An 18,633-nucleotide genomic window follows, 5' to 3' on the forward strand; every position below is an offset into this window, starting at 1 on the left:
GATTCAGAGCTAGGCTCAACTCTTTCTAATAGGATCCTGCAGAAATAAGGAGGAAATGAGATTTTCTTGAAAGTAGGAAAGAGCTACTCTGATTTAAGGCAAGACCTTAAAAAGAGACACACACACAATACACACACTATGGTCTTGCAGAATCAGAGAAGGGGGTGGTTTTTCATTCATGCTTTTGATGTGCCACCAGCATTAAAAGCTGCAGAATTTGACAACTGGATGCCTCCCTAGAGACCGTCTAGTTCAGCTCCCTCACTTGTTAAGTAGCTGAGGCCCAGAGAGATGAAGCAACTTGCCAGAGGTCATTTGGCAGTAAATGGCAGTGCCAAGGCAGACAAGGTGCTGACTTTCCCCACTTGCCCGCCCAGCCTTTGATCTGGATCTGGTATCTTTCAGCAGGTCAGCGTGCCGTCCTTGCTGTGCCAGAACATTAAACGCGCGCATTCACACGCACAAACACAAAGGTCTCTCACTTCTCCCCAGGTTTTAAAAAAGAACAGAAGCAGCCTCAGCCCCCATACCTTCTATCCAGAGCCTCCCATCACGGGAATAGGGGAAGAGTCCAGTAAATCTTTAGCCCTCTCTCAAAGCCTTTTTTGGAGTTCCTACTTTTTGTGGTCCTTTCTCACATCCATTCTTAAAAGCTCCTTATAGAAATTCCTCACCTCAAAGGTCCCTTTCCAGGACAGATGTTGCAACCCGCTAATTTGTAAATTCTCAGCTTTCCTCAAATGCTGTGCCTTAAGATAACAGGAAACTGCACGTTTCCTCCGATCTTCCCTAGTGACTTGAGTCAGAACTGATTGTTCCCTCCCTGATATAACCAGGTTCCTTTATAGTGTGTGAGTATACAGAGGACTGGAGAAGCGTTAAGTGTGCCTAAGACAGACCCAGAGGGAAAAACACCAAAGAAGGGAAGATTGGGGTTGGGGGTCGGGAGTAGAGGGAGCGCACTGACCAAATTCGGGGACAGCTACACTGCTGAGACTGACTCACTGCTTAGAGACAGAACTGCCCGGGGATAGCACGTTCTAAATATACACTCTGGTAACTGGCGAACAACAGATCAGTGCCCAAACTACATGGGCAGGAAGCAGGCGGAGGCTACTCTAAAGCGGCAAAAATAAGGAACTCTCTTTCTCTGCCGTCTCTCCGCTCTCATCTGATGCTCACCACCCTGTGCCTGGTGGGCGCACCCACGCAGAGCTCACCAAGTTCTGTCGCATCGCCCCCGTTAGGGAACGCCCCTCCCGGCTATCCCGAGAGACCCAGGGAACCGAGAGCATCCGAGGTCTGTGCTGGACCAAGTGCTCCCGCGTCCCTCACCCCGCGGGAAACTGATCCGAGGAAGGCTTTCTCTGGGTGCCCGAGGCTGACAGAGGTGGGGCGCTTCTCCCCGCTAAACTCATGCGCCCGCGTGAGGTGCCCCTAAACCGAGTGTCTCCTGTGAGGATCAGACTAGTTAAGTGTCACCGATAACTGTTCCTTCCCCATGCGCACAACCATGCGCAAAACCGAAAGGAAGGCTTTGCTTTTGCCTTCTTTCACCTCCCTACCTTAATTCCGGGACCAGGTTGGGCTGCAGCCCGTAGAAGGCAGCGGAAAGAGTCACCAGCCACCCGGGCTTGTAACTCCCATTCTCGCACTCCAGATAAGGCGGAGACCACTTGACATGGCTCTTGTCCCCGCCGAGCCCGTCCCTGCGCCGCCAGCTATGGCCCAGGCCCCGGGGTCCCTGATTGGAGCCGCGGCGGTGTAAGTGGGGCCTCCACTTGCGCCGGAGGCCGTGGAACCACTCGGTCTCCAGCGTGGCGTTGGCCAGGTGGTGTGCGGAGGAGGACAGGTCTTGGAGAAGGATGCGACTCTCCTCACGGGTGGCCTGGAGGAAGACCTGTGGGGCCGGTGCGGACAGCGACTCGGTGCTGAAGGTGATGGCCGCCCGGGAGATGCTGGGCTCGCCTTCCAGGAGGCTCCGCACCAGCGCCTGGTACCACTCCAGGTCATCCTGCAAGTTCTGCTCCCGCGACTTATTGCTCTGCAGCATCGTGTTGAGGAAGTTGGTGGCATGTGTCAGTGTGTCCAGAGCCCCGTGCAAGGACGGATGAGAGCTGGCGAGGGCTGGTGACTTCCCCGGCAGGCCGGCCAGCTCATAGCGTCCGGAGCAGTTGGCTCGCCTCAGCTGGTGGGAGTCCCCCGTGTAGAGGTAAGAGGCCACGTCCATGGGCACCTCCTCGGCGAGTTTCTGCGCTAAGATGGTGCCGTCCGTGGAGCGGCTCCAGGGAGCCGAGGGGTCCGAGGCAGAGGCTCGAGCTGGCGGCTGGGCGTGCTGCTTCCCCCGCAGCGTCCTCTCACGAGGGGACTCGGGCCGTCCCGGAGGGTCGCGGCTGGCGCCGACAGCGCCGGGTCCCAGCTGAGCGAGCAGGAGGCAGAGGAGCAAGGGGCGAGCCATGGCTCAGGTCTGGCTCGCAGACAGGAGACACTTTTTCAATTTCAATCGTCAATTTCTCAACCGTAAGACTTTTACTGGAGTCTTTCCCCTTCTCCAGATGGCACCTGGTCCAAAAGGACTTTAAAACAAGAATGTTTCGAAACTAACCCAGATGGCTAAGCTACCGTCACAGGAAATCAAATCACCTGTGGCAATGCTGGCTGTCCCTGCTCCACAAGGGGCCGGCTCGGGATTACGCACCTCGCAGCCTCGAGCCGAACAGGTTCCTTGCTCTCGCGCTCCGGCGGCTATAGTTAGCCTGCTTACGTCTTTCTGCCCAGCCGCTCCCAGCGCCGCTCTCATTGAGGTGTGCTGGAGGGCTGCTGCTGTCGCTGCCGCCGCGCCCGCCGAGGACGCTGCTCCATCATCTCACCCGTGGCAGGTCGTTCCCGCCTCCCGGCTCTGGCTCCTCCTTGACCGCTTAGCCCGGAGGCGCCGCCCCGCGGAGCCAGGCAGGTCCCGGGAGCGAAGGTGTCTTTGAAGACGCGGCCTCTCTGGAGCGGAGAGGGCCGGGCAGCTGGTCAACTGGAGCCTTTGGGTTTGGCCGCAAACCACACTCCTGCCTTTCCCTGCTCTCGGGAGGAAAGCCAGTTTAAAGAGACAGCTTGGCCGCAACCAAACCCTCGCAGGGCGGCTTCGAGTCGTCTTGTCCCCTGTTTGGTCGGCTCCTCTGTCAATCAGCCGACTGCCATTTGCCGGGCTGGGCGGGAGCTGTCCAGTGCTGAACCCGAGGTGCCGCGCAGGAGGCGGAGGAGGCGGCGCGCGCGGGCGCGGGTAGCTGCAGCGCCGCGTCCTGTCACCCACCCGCGTCCAGATGACTCGGAAGCCTGCGGGGGCGGCGGGGGACCAGGGGCCAAGCGCGGTTCTGTGCCCCAGCGCCAAGGAAACTTGGCCGTACCGAGGAGGAGGGTGTTGGTGTCTTGCGCGCCTAGTTGCTAGCCTTTTCCTTCGCCTGGAAAAGAGGGAGAAGAGAGTAGTTTTCATTTCTCACTGAAATCCGGGAGGAGGGACGTAGGATGGAGACGTGTCCTCCCGAGCATCTGCTCATTTCAAGCAAATTGTCAAATCTTCTTCCTTGTTGTCAGTTAAAGAAATGATTAAAGCCCACTTGCTGAGGCTGGTCTCCGCTCCGAGGGAGTAATGGAGAGAGACATGGACCAGCTGAGCTCGAAGCGGGGGAACGGGCTGTATTTAAGGAATCTCTGCTTGGGGGGAGGGGGGGCTAGAATACACAGGAACCTGTGAAAATGCGTGCAAGTAAAAATGTGTAAGCGAAAGAACATGTGTGGGGGGCAAGAGTGGTGAGAATGAGAGAGAAGGAGAATGACCCTGAGTTGACTGAGAAGGAAAGTCATTCTGACCGGGAGTTCCTGGAATGAAGAGATAAGAACTAAGACTTCTGGTTAGCTATTGGTAGGGCTGTCTCAGCAGAAGAAAGAAGCACTGAATAAGAATCCCACCCACCCCCAAAATTATTAGAAAACCCCTTAACATGGTCTAATTGTTTTATTTGAAGCTTATTAAGGAATTTGAACATGTCTGAAAATAGATCAGCAAATAGATATGTAGTGTTTTATGTACCTCCACTTTTCATATGCACTTTTCATTTTCAAAGTTCTCAAGAAAGTTCACTTCTATTCCCAACTAACAAAAGTGTCCCCTGTGGGCCGGGGCAGTGGCTCACGCCTGTAATCCTAGCACTCTGGGAGGCCAAGGCCCAGGGATTGCTTGAGCTCAGGAGTTCGAGAGCAGCCTGAGCAAGAGGGAAACCCCTTCTCTAAAAATAACCATGTGTTGAGGCAGGTGTTTGTAGTCCCAGCTACTTGGGAGGGTGAGGCAAGGGGATCGCTTGAGCCCATGAGTTTGAGGTTGCTGTGAGCTATGAAGCCAGGTACTCTACCCAGGGTGACAGAATGAGACTCTGTCTCAAAAAAAAACTTAAGATATCTTGGAAATAAAAAAAAAAAGTCCCTTGCATTCTAACCTAGCATACCTTAGGTTGTACCATTCTGGAATAGCAGGTCTGAAAGAATAAACATCTTTGTCCACGCTGGTCATGGTAGTATCTTAAGCACCTACAATACTACCTGGTATATGATAGATTTTCTCTAAATAGTTGCCAAATTAGTCAATGGACCTAAAGATCATGATGATGAAGCTAATTACTTAAAAATCCATCACTTTACCCAAGAGGAGAAGTCTGCCTGGTGTGCCAGCGGTGAGGGCTTTTGGAAGAAGACACGGCAACCAGTTTTCAAGGTCTCCAAGAGAGTTTGTATAACTATGCAAAGAATGGTTATTAGATTTCTATTTACTTACAAGTAGATTTCATGTCCAGATCCAACTTCTTGTTTAAATTTTGATTTGCAGTGTATGCTCTTATGCTTAGTAAAGGTCATCCCAGTTTAATGCTTTGCTATGGTACATGTGGCAATAAAATAGAAGGAGTTTCTATTTGTTTATTGTATCAAAGCATGCACTATAATTTCCCATTTGTTTAACCATCTAAAGACTGACATATAATTTCCTCATCAATTGATCTTTTCAGAAAATCTACGCAATTTGTTACAATTCTTTAAAAATTTCTGGTACCTACTTTAAAAAGGAAGACATAATTTTATTATTAGGTCCTTCTATAAGTAATTCAGGTTCAGCATAATCCAAAGACCTGGGCTCTGGTTTCAGTAAATAGACCATCTTAAGTCTATACTAGTGTCCACTGATAAAGGAAATAATTTTTAAAAGGTTCTTATAAGGAACCAAGATTTAACACACACACACACACAAAACATCCCTCCATACAGACTACAGAATTCCACACCATCTTTCTTGAATGTTATTTAATTCAACAAATGTTCATTGAGCTTGTAGAGACAAGGCCACCAGCACCCTGAAAGTTAGCTGAAAACTCAATTCACAATAACATAGAATAATAGGAGAAAAAGATGACATATTGATTCACCATACACAGGGGGTGAATTACAGAGTTATCTCCCAATTTCTCAGTGGGGTCCAGAAGTTTATATACCTTCTTGAGAGAGCCTGGGTTGTATAAAATAGATTGTGGAAGGAGGGTGAGAAGAATTCTATTGAAGAGCAATAAATGATTACCAGGGAAAAATGATTAAATCTGGAAACCAATTTTTAACTGGTAAATAATTTTCTTAGAATGTAAATGATCTTCGGAAACAGTCCTTATCTTGTAAAGGAATCTGCTCAGGTGTGGTTATATTCTTGATCTTTCCTGTAAAGAAGGATGACATAATAGGTAAGGGAACAAGGACAATCGTTCCCCTTGGTGGGTCTGCCCTGTCTTCATGTAGATAGAAAAGTCCCATCGAAAGCCTGCTGATCTCTTAAGGTTTTTAACTCAAAAATACTCACTAGAACCAGGAACCATATTTGGGGGTGAAATTCCCTACACTCTTTCAAGCCTCTGCTCTACATCAGGCATTATGCTTGGTACTGGGGCAAAAGAGGCAAAATTTGGAGGGAGGGAGGAAGAGAGAGAGAGATAAAAAAGCAAACAAGGTTTGGCACCTGTAGCTCAGCAGCTAGGGTGCCAGCCACATACACCAGAGCTGGCGGGTTTGAATCCAGCCAGGGCCTGCTAAACAACAATGACAATTACAACAAGAAAATAGCCAGGTGTTGTGGTGGGCACCTATAGTTCTGGCTACTTCGGAGGCTGAGGCAAGAGAATCACTTAAGCCCAAGAGTTTGAGGTTGCTGTGAGCTGTGATGCCACAGCACTCTACCCAGGGCAACATAATGAAACTCTGTCTCAAAAAAAAAAAAAAAGGCAAACAAATGAGATAATTGCTTTGATAAGTACCAGGAAGAAATAAACACTGTGAAGTGGCAAAGACTGCAAGGTATGGGGGAGAGAGCTTGTTGCCTAAAGAGATGAAGGAAAGAAAGACTCTATGAAGAGATGACAGTTGAGTTGAAGAAGAGTGGAAATTACCTAGAACAGAAAGCAGCAAACTGACTTAGTGTAAGAAACTTGCCTTAGGTAGAGGGAGTAGGGTGTAAATGCACTAAGACCACAAATATTCTGTGCTTAGCAGGAAAGTGGAATGGAAGAAAATAACTTCTATAACTTGAAGTTATATAACTTGAAGTTATATGTTATATAACATATAACTTGAAGTTCATATGTCATATAAAAAGTACAATCAAGACAAAAGGAAAATCATTTTATAAGACAATATGCAATTTTTATTTTCTCCTCCCAATTATGCAAACATATTTTGTAGATGTAGCAAATATCCCTGGGCATGCTCCAAAATTAAGAACCAAGTTGTCTAAATGCCCATTCGTACTGTGTAGGAGCTTGACTGGAACAATAGACACAAGACCTATGTCCATGGGTGACAAAGCCCAAGGATTTTTTTTTTTTTAATAACAACCTGAAAAGTCAATCTCATTGCTTTAGAACAGTAAAATTTGCATTGACAAAAAAGCAATATGGAATGGAGTTTTGAGTTATTGGTTGACTTTATATGATTGACTTATCTCCATCCTAAAAAGAAAGATGAGACTAGATTTTATGGAAGTAACATAGGCAGAATTATGTTTTACAAAAAATTAAATGCTGTTTTTAAATCATTTAAATAAAGAAAGATTAAGACAGTGGGACAGGGTGAAAGACACCAGATTGGCAGTTGGGAGACCCAGCTCTAATTGGTTCTGTCATTTTCAAATCATGTGACTTTGAACAATTTTCTCAACCTCTCTGCACTCTTTTGCTTCATCTGTAAAATAAAAGTGATGTACCAGACACGTAATCCACAAGAGGAACAATTATATGAGTGTGGTTGACAATCTAGGTATATCTTCCAGGAATTTGTTATTCTTATTACTCCTACATTTATAAGGTAAAGGTTATGTTTAAAGTAAATAATGATCGATCTCAGTAAACAAAGTAAACTCAGGCAAATTTCTGTTAAAGCAACTAAAACTACAGATAGCATAGTCTTTTAATATAACACAAAATCAGAAATCCAGTTATTATTCCCCATCTTACTGAGATTCTAGGTTTCCCTAAGTATATGCTATTGCTGAGTCTCATGTGCCCTTTTGCAAGATGAATATTATAGACTTTGTTATCCAAAAGTCATGGTTTTGAAATTTCAGAAGTATCACTAGAGAATTCTGATCTATGCGGATCTGGGTGGGACTTTAAAATCTGTGTTCTCAGATGATAGAGTGATCTGTGGAGCACATGCTGAGAAACGCTGCCTTAAGCTATGGAAAATAACTCTAAGATATTAGGAAAAAAGATGTCTTAGCAAACACAAAGCCTTGCTATAAATTGTCAAACCTGGCCTGTGCATAGATAAAACAAGTAAGTATTATTATTATTATTATCACCAATCGTTATCATCATCATTACATTTATATAGCATTTAACAATGGCCAGGCATTGTTCTGAGGATTTTACATACTTTGGCTAATGTAATATTCATTATAATCTATAAGTTTGGTGCTGTTATCATTTTACAGATGAGAAATACCCAACCAGAAAAAGAAATTACCCTGAGTAATACATCCATCTGGCTCCAAAGTCACTCTCATAATAACTGCATCACAGCTCGTCAGATGTTGATATACATTGGGTTCACCTGGACAGCTTTTGTCACTGCACAAATTAGTGGGCCCCCTCCCCAAATTTAGGAAGTCTGGACTAGGGAATCTACATTCCTAACAAATTCCCAGGTGGTGCTGGTCCACCAGCCACACTTTGAGAACCATTGCTCTGCTCCAGGCTTCTTACCATCATGATCTGTTGCCTGTATATACTTATACTTTTCTGGCTATGTTACATAGAAAAAAGAGAAAGTTAATTAATGGATAAAAAGATGCCTGAAATCTTTTAAGGAAAAAAAATATCTCCAGTTTGTCTATTTCCAACTTAGAAAGTTTACCCAAGATGTTTGTATTTTTCACTTGGCAGTTTATTCTCATCTGCCTCCAGTTTACCCTGAAAATGCTTCCTCCCTGTCAGTATCACTCCTAACAACACTCCAACTCTTTCTAGAGTCATCTCCTCTGCTTTTCACCATGAAAGCATAACTTGGGCTATTCTTGAATATCCAATGAAGTGCTTTTTTAAAGTACTACTGGCTGGGTTCAGTGGCTCGCGCCTGTAATCCTAGCACTTTGGGAGGATCGCTTGAGGCCAGGAGTTCGAGACCAGCCTAGGCAACATCAAGACCCTGTATCCACAAAAAATAGAAAAATTAGCCTGGCAAGGTGGTGCACTCCTCTTGTCCTAGCTATTCAGGAAGGTGAGGTTCACTTGAGCCCGAAAGTTTGAACTACAAGGAGGCCACTGCACTCTAGCCCAGGTGATACAGCAAGATCCTGTCTCAAAAATAAATAAATGAAAATTTTCAATTAAAATACTACTAAACAAATAAACACAGTCTCCTCCCCATAATCTTGAGCGCTTTGAACCAAATTTCTGCTTTCCACTACTTTCTCCCCAGTCACACACACCATTTGAGATGATCAAAAAATACAAAGTGTCAGACAGGAGGAATAAGTTCAAGAGATCTATTGCACAACATAATAACTATAATGAATAACACATATGCACACACACACACACACACACACACATACAATGGTTCTGTAAACCTGAAGACACCTGTAGAACTTCCCAACCAGAGGCTCCCATCCAGAAGGAGAGTTAAAGGACAGAAATTTAGCAAGTAACCTGGTGGATTTGAGCTGCATTAAGAGAGAAGGTTGAAGAACGCACATCAACCCCACTGAGGCAAGCTGCGACCCCAAGGATATAAATAAAAGGTACAAAATCCATCATCAAGTGGATGGGACTCCCCTCACCCATGAGAACAGCTCAGAGTGCCCTGAGCAGAGTTCAAAGGTCCTCCCACTACACTCCACGGGAGAGACCCTCTAAAAACTGGACCTACCTCCCCTACTAGGGTGCCACAGCATTCTCCTGACAGGCATAAAACTGTTTATATTCCCTACCTGCAACTCTGAGCTCCCAGCACTCCCCTCCAGGAGGCCTGTCCCCCATGAGTCCAGATTCTTGGGTGATTTCTTGAGGGGTGTGGACAGGGCCTAAACTGCAGCTGGTCAATGCTGACTCTGGGGAATGGGAGTGAGGTGAGGATGGTGGGCTGAGAGGGAACCACACCGGAGCGGCAGTGCCCAGAGGCGCAAAGGAGCAGCTGGCTTTTAGCAACAATAGGGCTTACTCCCGGATATTCTGAAGCCACACCCCCTGTCTCCCTGGGCAACCAGAGGAGGCCAGGCATCTACTCAGGTAGTAACTACCATGGAACAGATCTGGGACGGAAACACAGGCCCCATGAGTAAAGGGTTTGCCTGAGGCGGTACCTGCCTGGATGGAGCATGGGGACTAGAAAAGCACGCGCAGAGCCGGGAAGTTCCCAGGGCGGGGCTGAACCAGAGGACCACTTTACTGAGCCTAAGACGCACCCAGCCTTCAGGGGATCGTCAGCCTGTAGACAAAGGAAGACAGGAAGCTAGAACTGGCAGGTAACCAAACACAAACCTGCAGGAGCAAAGACAGGGCAGGTGAGGCACAGGCTCTGGGAACTCAAAACAGCTCTCTCCTCTGCAGGGGAATTTAGCAGGGACAGAAACAAATTCTCGCAAAGTTGTTCTGTTCTGTTCTGTCAGTAACATCAATCAGGGGCAGGGCTAGAACTGAGTGAACACCCCCCAGCCTCCATCAAGCATCCGAGGTTGTCAGGCGTCACCTCCCCCTACTAGATAGAGGCAAAGCGCAGCAGCCTGGCTGAGCAGAAATAGATTTCCTTGTGATTCAGGCAGGTGCAAACCCCTGGAGTATCTATTCACTACAGGCAACTGGGTCAAAGCCCTGTGGGACTATCATGACTGGGTGTGACAGAGGTACAAGGTGGGGAAGGAGCCATCAACCTTCCCAGAATGATCTATTTGCTGGGTGGGTCGTCCTGACTCCACAGAGCACTGGAGCAAGCCATATCAGAGTAGTCACCAGATCCCTGCAATCCAGTTGCCAGAGACCTTTTAAACTCTCCCACCTGAGACAGGTGCTGACTGAGACGATTGATTTGGACCTTTTGAACTGAGCCACTCACTCGAGGACTATTCAGGTGGTGCCCTGGGTATCTGGTTGTAGGAAGGTTTGATTTTCCTTTTCCAATTGTTGCCTGTGGTGGGCGGGGTAACTTAATGGCTGGTATTTCTCCATAGCTGAGACTTCAACCCATAGTAACTGTTTCACTAGGAAGGAACAGAGACCAGCTGAAAACAAGACAGAACCACTTAGCTCCACCACACCAAACAGGTCCCCAGTTTCTCAGGCCATAGCACTGTACAGGTCCTCAACAAAGCTCCAGAGGAAAAATCAAATGGTGTAAAACAATCATGGGGCGGGATCAGCAGAAAAACTCTGGTAACATGAATAATCCAGAATAGATCAACCCCCCCAAGGAAAGATTTGGCAGATGTAACTGAAGATCCCATTCACAAACAGCTGGCCGAGATGTCAGAAATCAAATTCAGAATTTGGATTGCAAACAAGATTAATAGAATGGAGGAAAATTTGGAAATAGAAATTTGAGCAGCAATTCAAAAGTCAGAATTAGAAATTTGAGGAGAAATTCAAAAGTTGTCTCAAGAATTAAACGAATGTAAAGAGAAAACCACCAAAGATTTTGACACACTGAAGCAAGAATTTGCAACCCTCAAAGATCTGAAAAATAACAGTAGAAGCCCTCAGTAACAGAGTGGAGCAAGCAGAAGAAAGGATTTCTGACATTGAAGACAAAGCCTTCGAATGCTCCCAAACTCTCAAAGAGGAAGAGAAATGTAGAGCAAAAACAGATCATTCTCTCTGAGAGCTCTGGGATAATTCAAAGAAGGCTAATATCCACCTCATTGAAATCCCTAAAAGTGATGAAGTGGCCTCACTAGGCACAGAGGCCCTTCTCCATGAAATTATGAAAGAGAATTTTCCAGACATGCCAAGAGATTCTGAAATTCAGATAGCAGTTTCAGAACCCCAGCATGACTCAATCTCAGTAAGATATCCCCCAGGCATATCATAATTAACTTCACTAAAGTTAATATGAAGAAGAAAATTCTGAAAGCAGCCAGACATAAGAAATCCATTACCTACAAAGGGAAGAATATTAGAATGACTGCAGATCTCTCTGCTGAAAATTTTCAAGCCAGAAGAGGGTGGTCATCGACTTTTAATCTCCGAAAGCAAAAAAACTTTGAACCCCGAATCTTGTATCCAGCTAAACTGAGTTTCACTTATGATGGAGAAATTAAATACTTAAATGACATTCATATGTTGAAGAAATTTGCCATAACAAAACCAGCTCTTCAGGATATTCTCAGACCTATCCTCCATAATGACCAGCCCAATCCTCTACCACAAAATTAAACTCACTGAGAAACTTTTGATCAAACTCCAACTTCCACAGTGGCAAAAGGATTAAAAATGTCCACTGGACTTTTGAAAAACTTGATACCCAAAATTTTACCAGACTTATCCATGAATGTGAACATCTTAAACTGTCCTCTAAAACGGCACAGGTTGGCTGACTGGATACAGAAACTCAGGCCAGATATTTGCTGCATACAAGAGTCATATCTTACCTTAAAAGACAAATATAGACTCAGGGTGAAAGGATGGTCATCCATATTTCAGGCAAATGGTAATCAGAAAAAAGCAGGTGTTGCAATTCTATTGGCAGACACAATAGGCTTTAAACCAACAAAAGTAAGGAAGGATAAGAATGGTCACTTCATATTTGTTAAGGGTAATACTCAATATGATGAGATTTCAGTTATTAATATCTATGCACCCAAACAGAATGCACCTCAATTTATAAGAGAAACTCTAACAGACATGAGCAACTTGATTTCCTCCAGCTCCATAATAGTTGGAGATTTCAACACTCCTTTGGCAGTGTTGGATCTATCCTCCAATAAGAAGCTGAGCAAAGAAATTTTAGATTTAAACCTAACCATCCAACATTTGGATTTAGCAGACATCTACAGAACATTTCATCCCAACAAAGCTGAATACACATACTTCTCATCAGCCCACGGAACATACCCCGAAATAGATCACATCTTAGGTCACAAGTCTAACCTCAGTAAATTTAAAGGAATAGAAATTATTCCTTGCATCTTCTCGGACCACCATGGAATAAAAGTTGAGCTTAGTAACAACAGGAATCTGTATACTCATACAAAAACATGGAAGTTAAATAACCTTATGCTGAATGATAGCTGGGTCAGAGATGAGATTAAGAAGGAAATTGCCAAATTTTTGGAACAAAACGACAATGAAGACATGAATTATCAGAACTTCTGGGATACCACAAAGACAGTCCTAAGAGGGAAATTTATAGTACTGCCAGCCTTCCTCAAGAGAACAGAAAAAGAGGAAGTTAACAACTTAATGGGACATCTCAAGAAAAGGAAGAACATTCCAACCCCAAACCCAGTAGAAGAAAAGAAATAACCAAAATTAGAGCAGAATTAAATGAAATTGAAAACAAAAGAATTATACAACAGATCAATAAATCAAAAAGTTGGTTTTTTGAAAAGGTCAATGAAATAAATAAACCTTTGGCTAACCTAACCAGGAAAAAAAGTAAAATCTCTAATCTCATCAATCAGAAACAACAAAGATGAAATAACAACAGGCTCCTCAGAAATTCAAAACATCCTTAAAGAATATTACAGGAAACTTTATTCTCAGAAATATGAAAATCTGAAGGAAATACACCAATACTTGGAAGCACGTCACCTTTCAAGACTTAGCCAGAATCAAGTGGAAATGTTGAACAGGCCCATATCAAGTTCTGAAATAGCATCAACCATACAAAACCTTCCTAAAAAGAAAAGCCTGGGACCAGATGGCTTCATGTCAGAATTCTACCAAACCTTTAAGGAGGAATTAGTACCTATATTACTCAACCTGTTCCAAAATGTAGAAAAAGAAGGAAGACTACTCAACACGTTCTATGAAGCAAACATCACCCTGATCCCCAAACCAGGAAAAGACCGAACAAGAAAAGAAAATTATAGACCAATATCACTAATGAATTTAGATGCAAAAATATTCAACAAGATCCTAACAAACAGAATCCAGCAACATATCAAACAAATTATACATCATGACCAAGTCAGTTTTATCCCAGGGTCTGAAGGTTGGTTCAATATCCATAAATGTATAAGTATAATTCAGCACATGAACAAATTAAAAAACAAAGACCATATGATTCTCTCAATTGATGCAGAAAAAGCTTTCGATAATATACAGCATTCCTTCATGATCAGAACACTTAAGAAAATTGGTATAGAAGGGACATTTCTTAAACTGATAGAGGCCATCTACAGCAAACCCACAGCCAATATTGTATTGAATGAAGTTAAATTGAAATCATTTCCACTCAGATCAGGAACCAGACAAGGCTGCCCATTGTCTCCACTGCTCTTTAACATTATAATGGAAGTTCTAGCCACCGCAATTAGGGAAGAAAAGGCGATCAAGGGTATCCATATAGGGTCAGAAGAGATCAAAATTTCACTCTTCATAGATGATATGATTGTATATCTGGAAAACACCAGGGATTCTACTACAAAACTCTTAGAAGTGATCAAGGAATACAGCAGCGTCTCAGGTTACAAAATCAACATTCATAAATCAGTAGCCTTTATATATACCAACAATAGTCAAGCTGAAAAAACAGTTAAGGACTCTCTTCCATTCACAGTAGTGCCAAAGAAGATGAAATATTTGGGAGTTTATCTAACAAAGGACGTAAAAGATCTCTATAAAGAGAACTATGAAACTCTAAGAAAAGAAATACCTGAAAATGTTAACAAATGGAAAAACATACCATGCTCATGGCTGGGAAGAATCAACATTGTTAAAATGTCCATACTACCCAAAGCAATATACAATGTTAATGCAATCCCTATTAAAGTTCCACTGTCATACTTTAAAGATCTTGAAAAAATAATACTTTGTTTTATATGGAATCAGAAAAAAACTTGAATAGCCAAGACATTACTCAGAAATAAAAACAAAGCTGGAGTAATCTCGTTACCAGACCTCAGACTATACTATAATTCGATAGTGATCAAAACAGCATGGTACTGGCACAAAAACAGAGAAGTAGATGTCTGGAACAGAATAGAGAACCAAGAGATGGATCCAGCTACTTACCGTTATTTGATCTTTGACAAGCCAATTAAAAACATTCAGTGGGGAAAAGATTCCCTATTTAACAAATGGTGCTGGGTGAACTGGCTGGCAACGTGCAGAAGACTGAAACTGGACCCACACCTTTCACCATTAACTAAGATAGACTCTCACTGGATTAAAGATTTAAACTTAAGACATGAAAATATAAAAATACTAAAAGAGAGTGCAGGGAAAACCCTTGAAGAAATCGGTCTGGGCGAGTATTTTATGAGGAGGACCCCCTGGGCAATTGAAGCAGCTTCAAAAATACACTACGGGGACCTGATCAAACTAAAAAGCTTCTGCACAGCCAAGAACACAGTAAGTAAAGCAAGCAAACAACCATCAGATTGGGAGAAGATATTTGCAGGTTATGTTTCTGACAAAGGTTTAATAACCAGAATTCACAGACAACTTAAATGTATAAGCAAGAAAAGAACAAGTGATCCCATCACAGGCTGGGCAAGGGACTTGAAGAGAAATTTCTCTGAAGAAGACAGGTGCAGGGCCTACAGACATATGAAAAATGCTCATCATCTTTAATCATCAGAGAAATGCAAATCAAAACTACTTTGAGATATCATCTAACTCCAGTAAGATTAGCCCATATCACAAAATCCCAAGACCAGAGTTGTTGGCGTGGATGTGGAGAAAAGGAAACACTTCTACACTGCTGGTGGGAATGCAAATTAATACATTCCTTTTAGAAAGATGTTTGGAGAACACCTAGAGATCTAAAAATAGATCTGCCATTCAATCCTATAATTCCTCTACTAGGCATATATCCAGAAGACCAAAAATCACATCATAACAAAGATATTTGTACCAGAATGCTTATTGAAGCCCAATTCATAATTGCTAAGTCATGGAAAAAGCCCAAGTGCCCATCGATCCATGAATGGATTAATAAATTGTGGTATATGTACACCATGGAATATTATGCAGCCTTAAAGAAAGATGGAGACTTTACCTCTTTCACATTTACATGGATGGAGCTAGAACATATTCTTCTTAGTAAAGTATCTCAAGAATGAAAGAAAAAGTATCCAATATACTCAGCCCTACTATGAAACTTATTTATGGCTTTCACATGAAAGCTATAACCCAGTTACAACCCAAGAATAGGTGGAAAGGGAGGGGAGGGAGGAGGAGGTGGGCAGAGGAAGGGTGATTGGTGGGATTACACCTGCGGTGCATCTGACAAGGGTATATGTGAAACTTGTGCCTGTAGTCCCAGCCATCACAACCCTGTGGCAGGAGAATAACACAGTGAAACGCCATCGCTTAAAGAAATAAAAATAGGGCGATGCCTGTGGCTCAGTGAGTAGGGCATCTGCCCCATATACCAAGGGTGGTGGGTTCAAACCCGGCCCCGGCCAAACTGCAACAAAAAAAATAGCCGAGTGTTATGGTGGGCGCCTGTAGTCCCAGCTACTCAGGAGGCTGAGGCAAGAGAATCGCCTAAGCCCAAGAGCTGGAGGTTGCTGTGAGCTGTGACACCCCACCACTTACCAAGAGTGACAAAGTGAAACTCTGTCTCTAAAAATAAATTAAAAAATAAAATAAAGCTTTAATAAAATTCAAGGAAGAAAGAAGGAAGTAATAAGAGACCTTCTCATGGGAGGCTGAAGTGGAAGGATCGCTTGAACCTTGGAGTTCAAGGCTACAATGAGCTATGATTGTGCCACATCTGTCCAGCCTGGGTGACAGAATGAGACCCTGTCTCCAAATAAGAGAGAGAGAAAAAAAGAAGGAAGCAGGAAATCTCTGAATGTCAAGGTTGTTGGCATAATATGTCCTAGTATGCCTGCACGAGCAGGAAACCTAATTCATACATGTTCAACCCAAATACTTGTTTTAGACATCAAAATTCAGTCTCTCTTTGCTACCAATCCATGTATATGAATCTACAGAATTTCTTATGCACTGTTGGTAGAAATGAAAAATTAGCTCTGATTACTTTGGAATACAATTGAACATCTTGTGATGTCAAGCATTCATCTACTCTATAACTGAGCGTTTCCATTCTTGATATACGATAGAAACTCCATAGCTGACCACCTGCCTACATTGACCACCTCCTTAAGTTCACCTAAGTTTCATAGACCAGACATTCACCACAAGGGCGTATCAGTACTGTAGGCCTAGTTCCTTATGTTGAGCACCTCCATATGTTGACCATTTTGTTACAGTCCCTTGCATGGTCAACTTACAGAAGTCTATGGTATATGCAAAAAAAAAACTCTTGCATGTGTATGTATACCCTGTGATATGTACAAGAATGTTAATGATACCACTGTTCATATAGCAAAAACATGAAAACAATCTAAATGCCCATCCACAGAAGAGTTAAACAAACTGTGATATATTCACACATTCAAAAACTAAAGCTAGACAACTATGAACTTGAGATTGAGGGAGATGACTGAGCTCCTTCAGTGGAGTGAAGTATGGGGAGAGAACAGAAAAAGACCATAGAGCTAGACGTATGGTCAATAATGCCCTAGTTTTGGTACTAGATAGATGGTGGAGTCAGGGTGCTTATTTAAAATAATTAAAGAAGTAAATCAGATCATGAATCGACCAGTGATGAAAGTGTAGTGAAGCAAGAACTATGGATACCAAAAGGTCCTGGGTCAATTTAAAAAGCTAAGGAAAGGAATGGAAAGGGGAGGGAAGAAATCACTATCAATGTTCATTGCTACTATGCCCTTGGCCCCAAATGAATGATCCTTGTGGACTACAAGGGCTAATTCACTGGGCCATTGCATTTGATAAACCAATGGTGTGAGGGTACTAGTAGGTGCCAACACGCTCCTCATCCTGAGTAACACAGTTAGCCTTTCTAATTGACCTTGGCTTAGTGGCCCAGCAATCTACCTGTGAAAAGTTCTGTGCTCTGGCAGGCCTCTGGGCGAGGTATTAGAGATCAGGAAGGATTTTTCTTCAGTGTCTTTAGATCTTTGTGTTTAATAACAGCTCTGAGTCATTCACAATATCCCAAACACTTTGCAGGACCTTGGACAATGGTCTACTTCAGGCTGAAGTTTCATCTCACTTTCTGGGAGTCAAGCTCTTTCTTCACTTCCCTATCAGTCTGTAAGCTTATTGGGTCTGAATCCACAGCACTATTTCTGGCCCTCCAATGTGTCTCCTCCAAGCCCGGCTGACCCACTTTCCAGATGGAGCCAGCATCATCCTCTCTCTGATCCATAAATCCTGAACAGAAGGCCTAGGAAATGAGAAGTGGGGTCCCCACTGGGAGCGGAGCTGAGCTTCCCGCATGGGGCTCACAGCAAGATCACAGGGGCACAGCAAGCTTCTCCAAAAAGGCAGTTGTGATCAATGGCAGCATAACCTGGCCCCAGATGAGATTTTCTGGGTTTTTAAACACAAATAAACAGTTGTACAGAAATTACGGAAAACTTACAAAACCTACAAATTTAGTCTGGCATATTTAATAATATATACTATGACAATTATGGCACCAGAAAGGTAGGTATAAATAGTAAGTCATTCACATATTTGGCAATTGTAGCGATTTCTGGGATTCTGTTATAAGCTTCTCCCCTTCCAGAGAGGCACAAGCCACTATTCTGTTCCTTGTTCCCTAAAAATTATTTAAGGTGTGAACTCAGGGAAGGATGATCTCCCAGGTATCTTCTTGAAGTCCTCTTAGAAGAAGAAATAAGCTGGCTACCCTAGAAGGCTAATTTCAGTGTTTATTTAGAAGTCAAAGGCATCAAATCGGATCTTGCTCTGATATCAGATTAGCAAGAGAAATGCTCCCCGGGGGCGGGGAGGGGGGAGCTTTTTCTTATTTAAATATCAAGAAATTGTGGGCTGGGCATGTCTCAGGCCTGTAATCCTAACC

The 18,633-nt window shown here is 43.6% G+C and overlaps 1 protein-coding gene across 1 annotated transcript in view; it reads right to left on the reverse strand.

Moving 5' to 3' along the window:
- The window catches only part of GPR158 (G protein-coupled receptor 158), a 379,074-nt gene extending 376,603 nt beyond the window's left edge, over positions 1–2,471 (reverse strand). The window contains exon 1 of the mRNA XM_053572712.1: positions 1,566–2,471. Within this exon, the coding sequence (XP_053428687.1) occupies positions 1,566–2,458 (893 nt within the window). The 5' untranslated portion in view covers positions 2,459–2,471. The remainder of the gene's footprint in view (positions 1–1,565) is intronic.
- Positions 2,472–18,633: the final 16,162 nt, after the last annotated feature.

The sequence above is a fragment of the Nycticebus coucang genome, chromosome 20 (assembly GCF_027406575.1).
Source record: "Nycticebus coucang isolate mNycCou1 chromosome 20, mNycCou1.pri, whole genome shotgun sequence".
NCBI classification, from domain to species: Eukaryota; Metazoa; Chordata; class Mammalia; order Primates; family Lorisidae; genus Nycticebus; species Nycticebus coucang.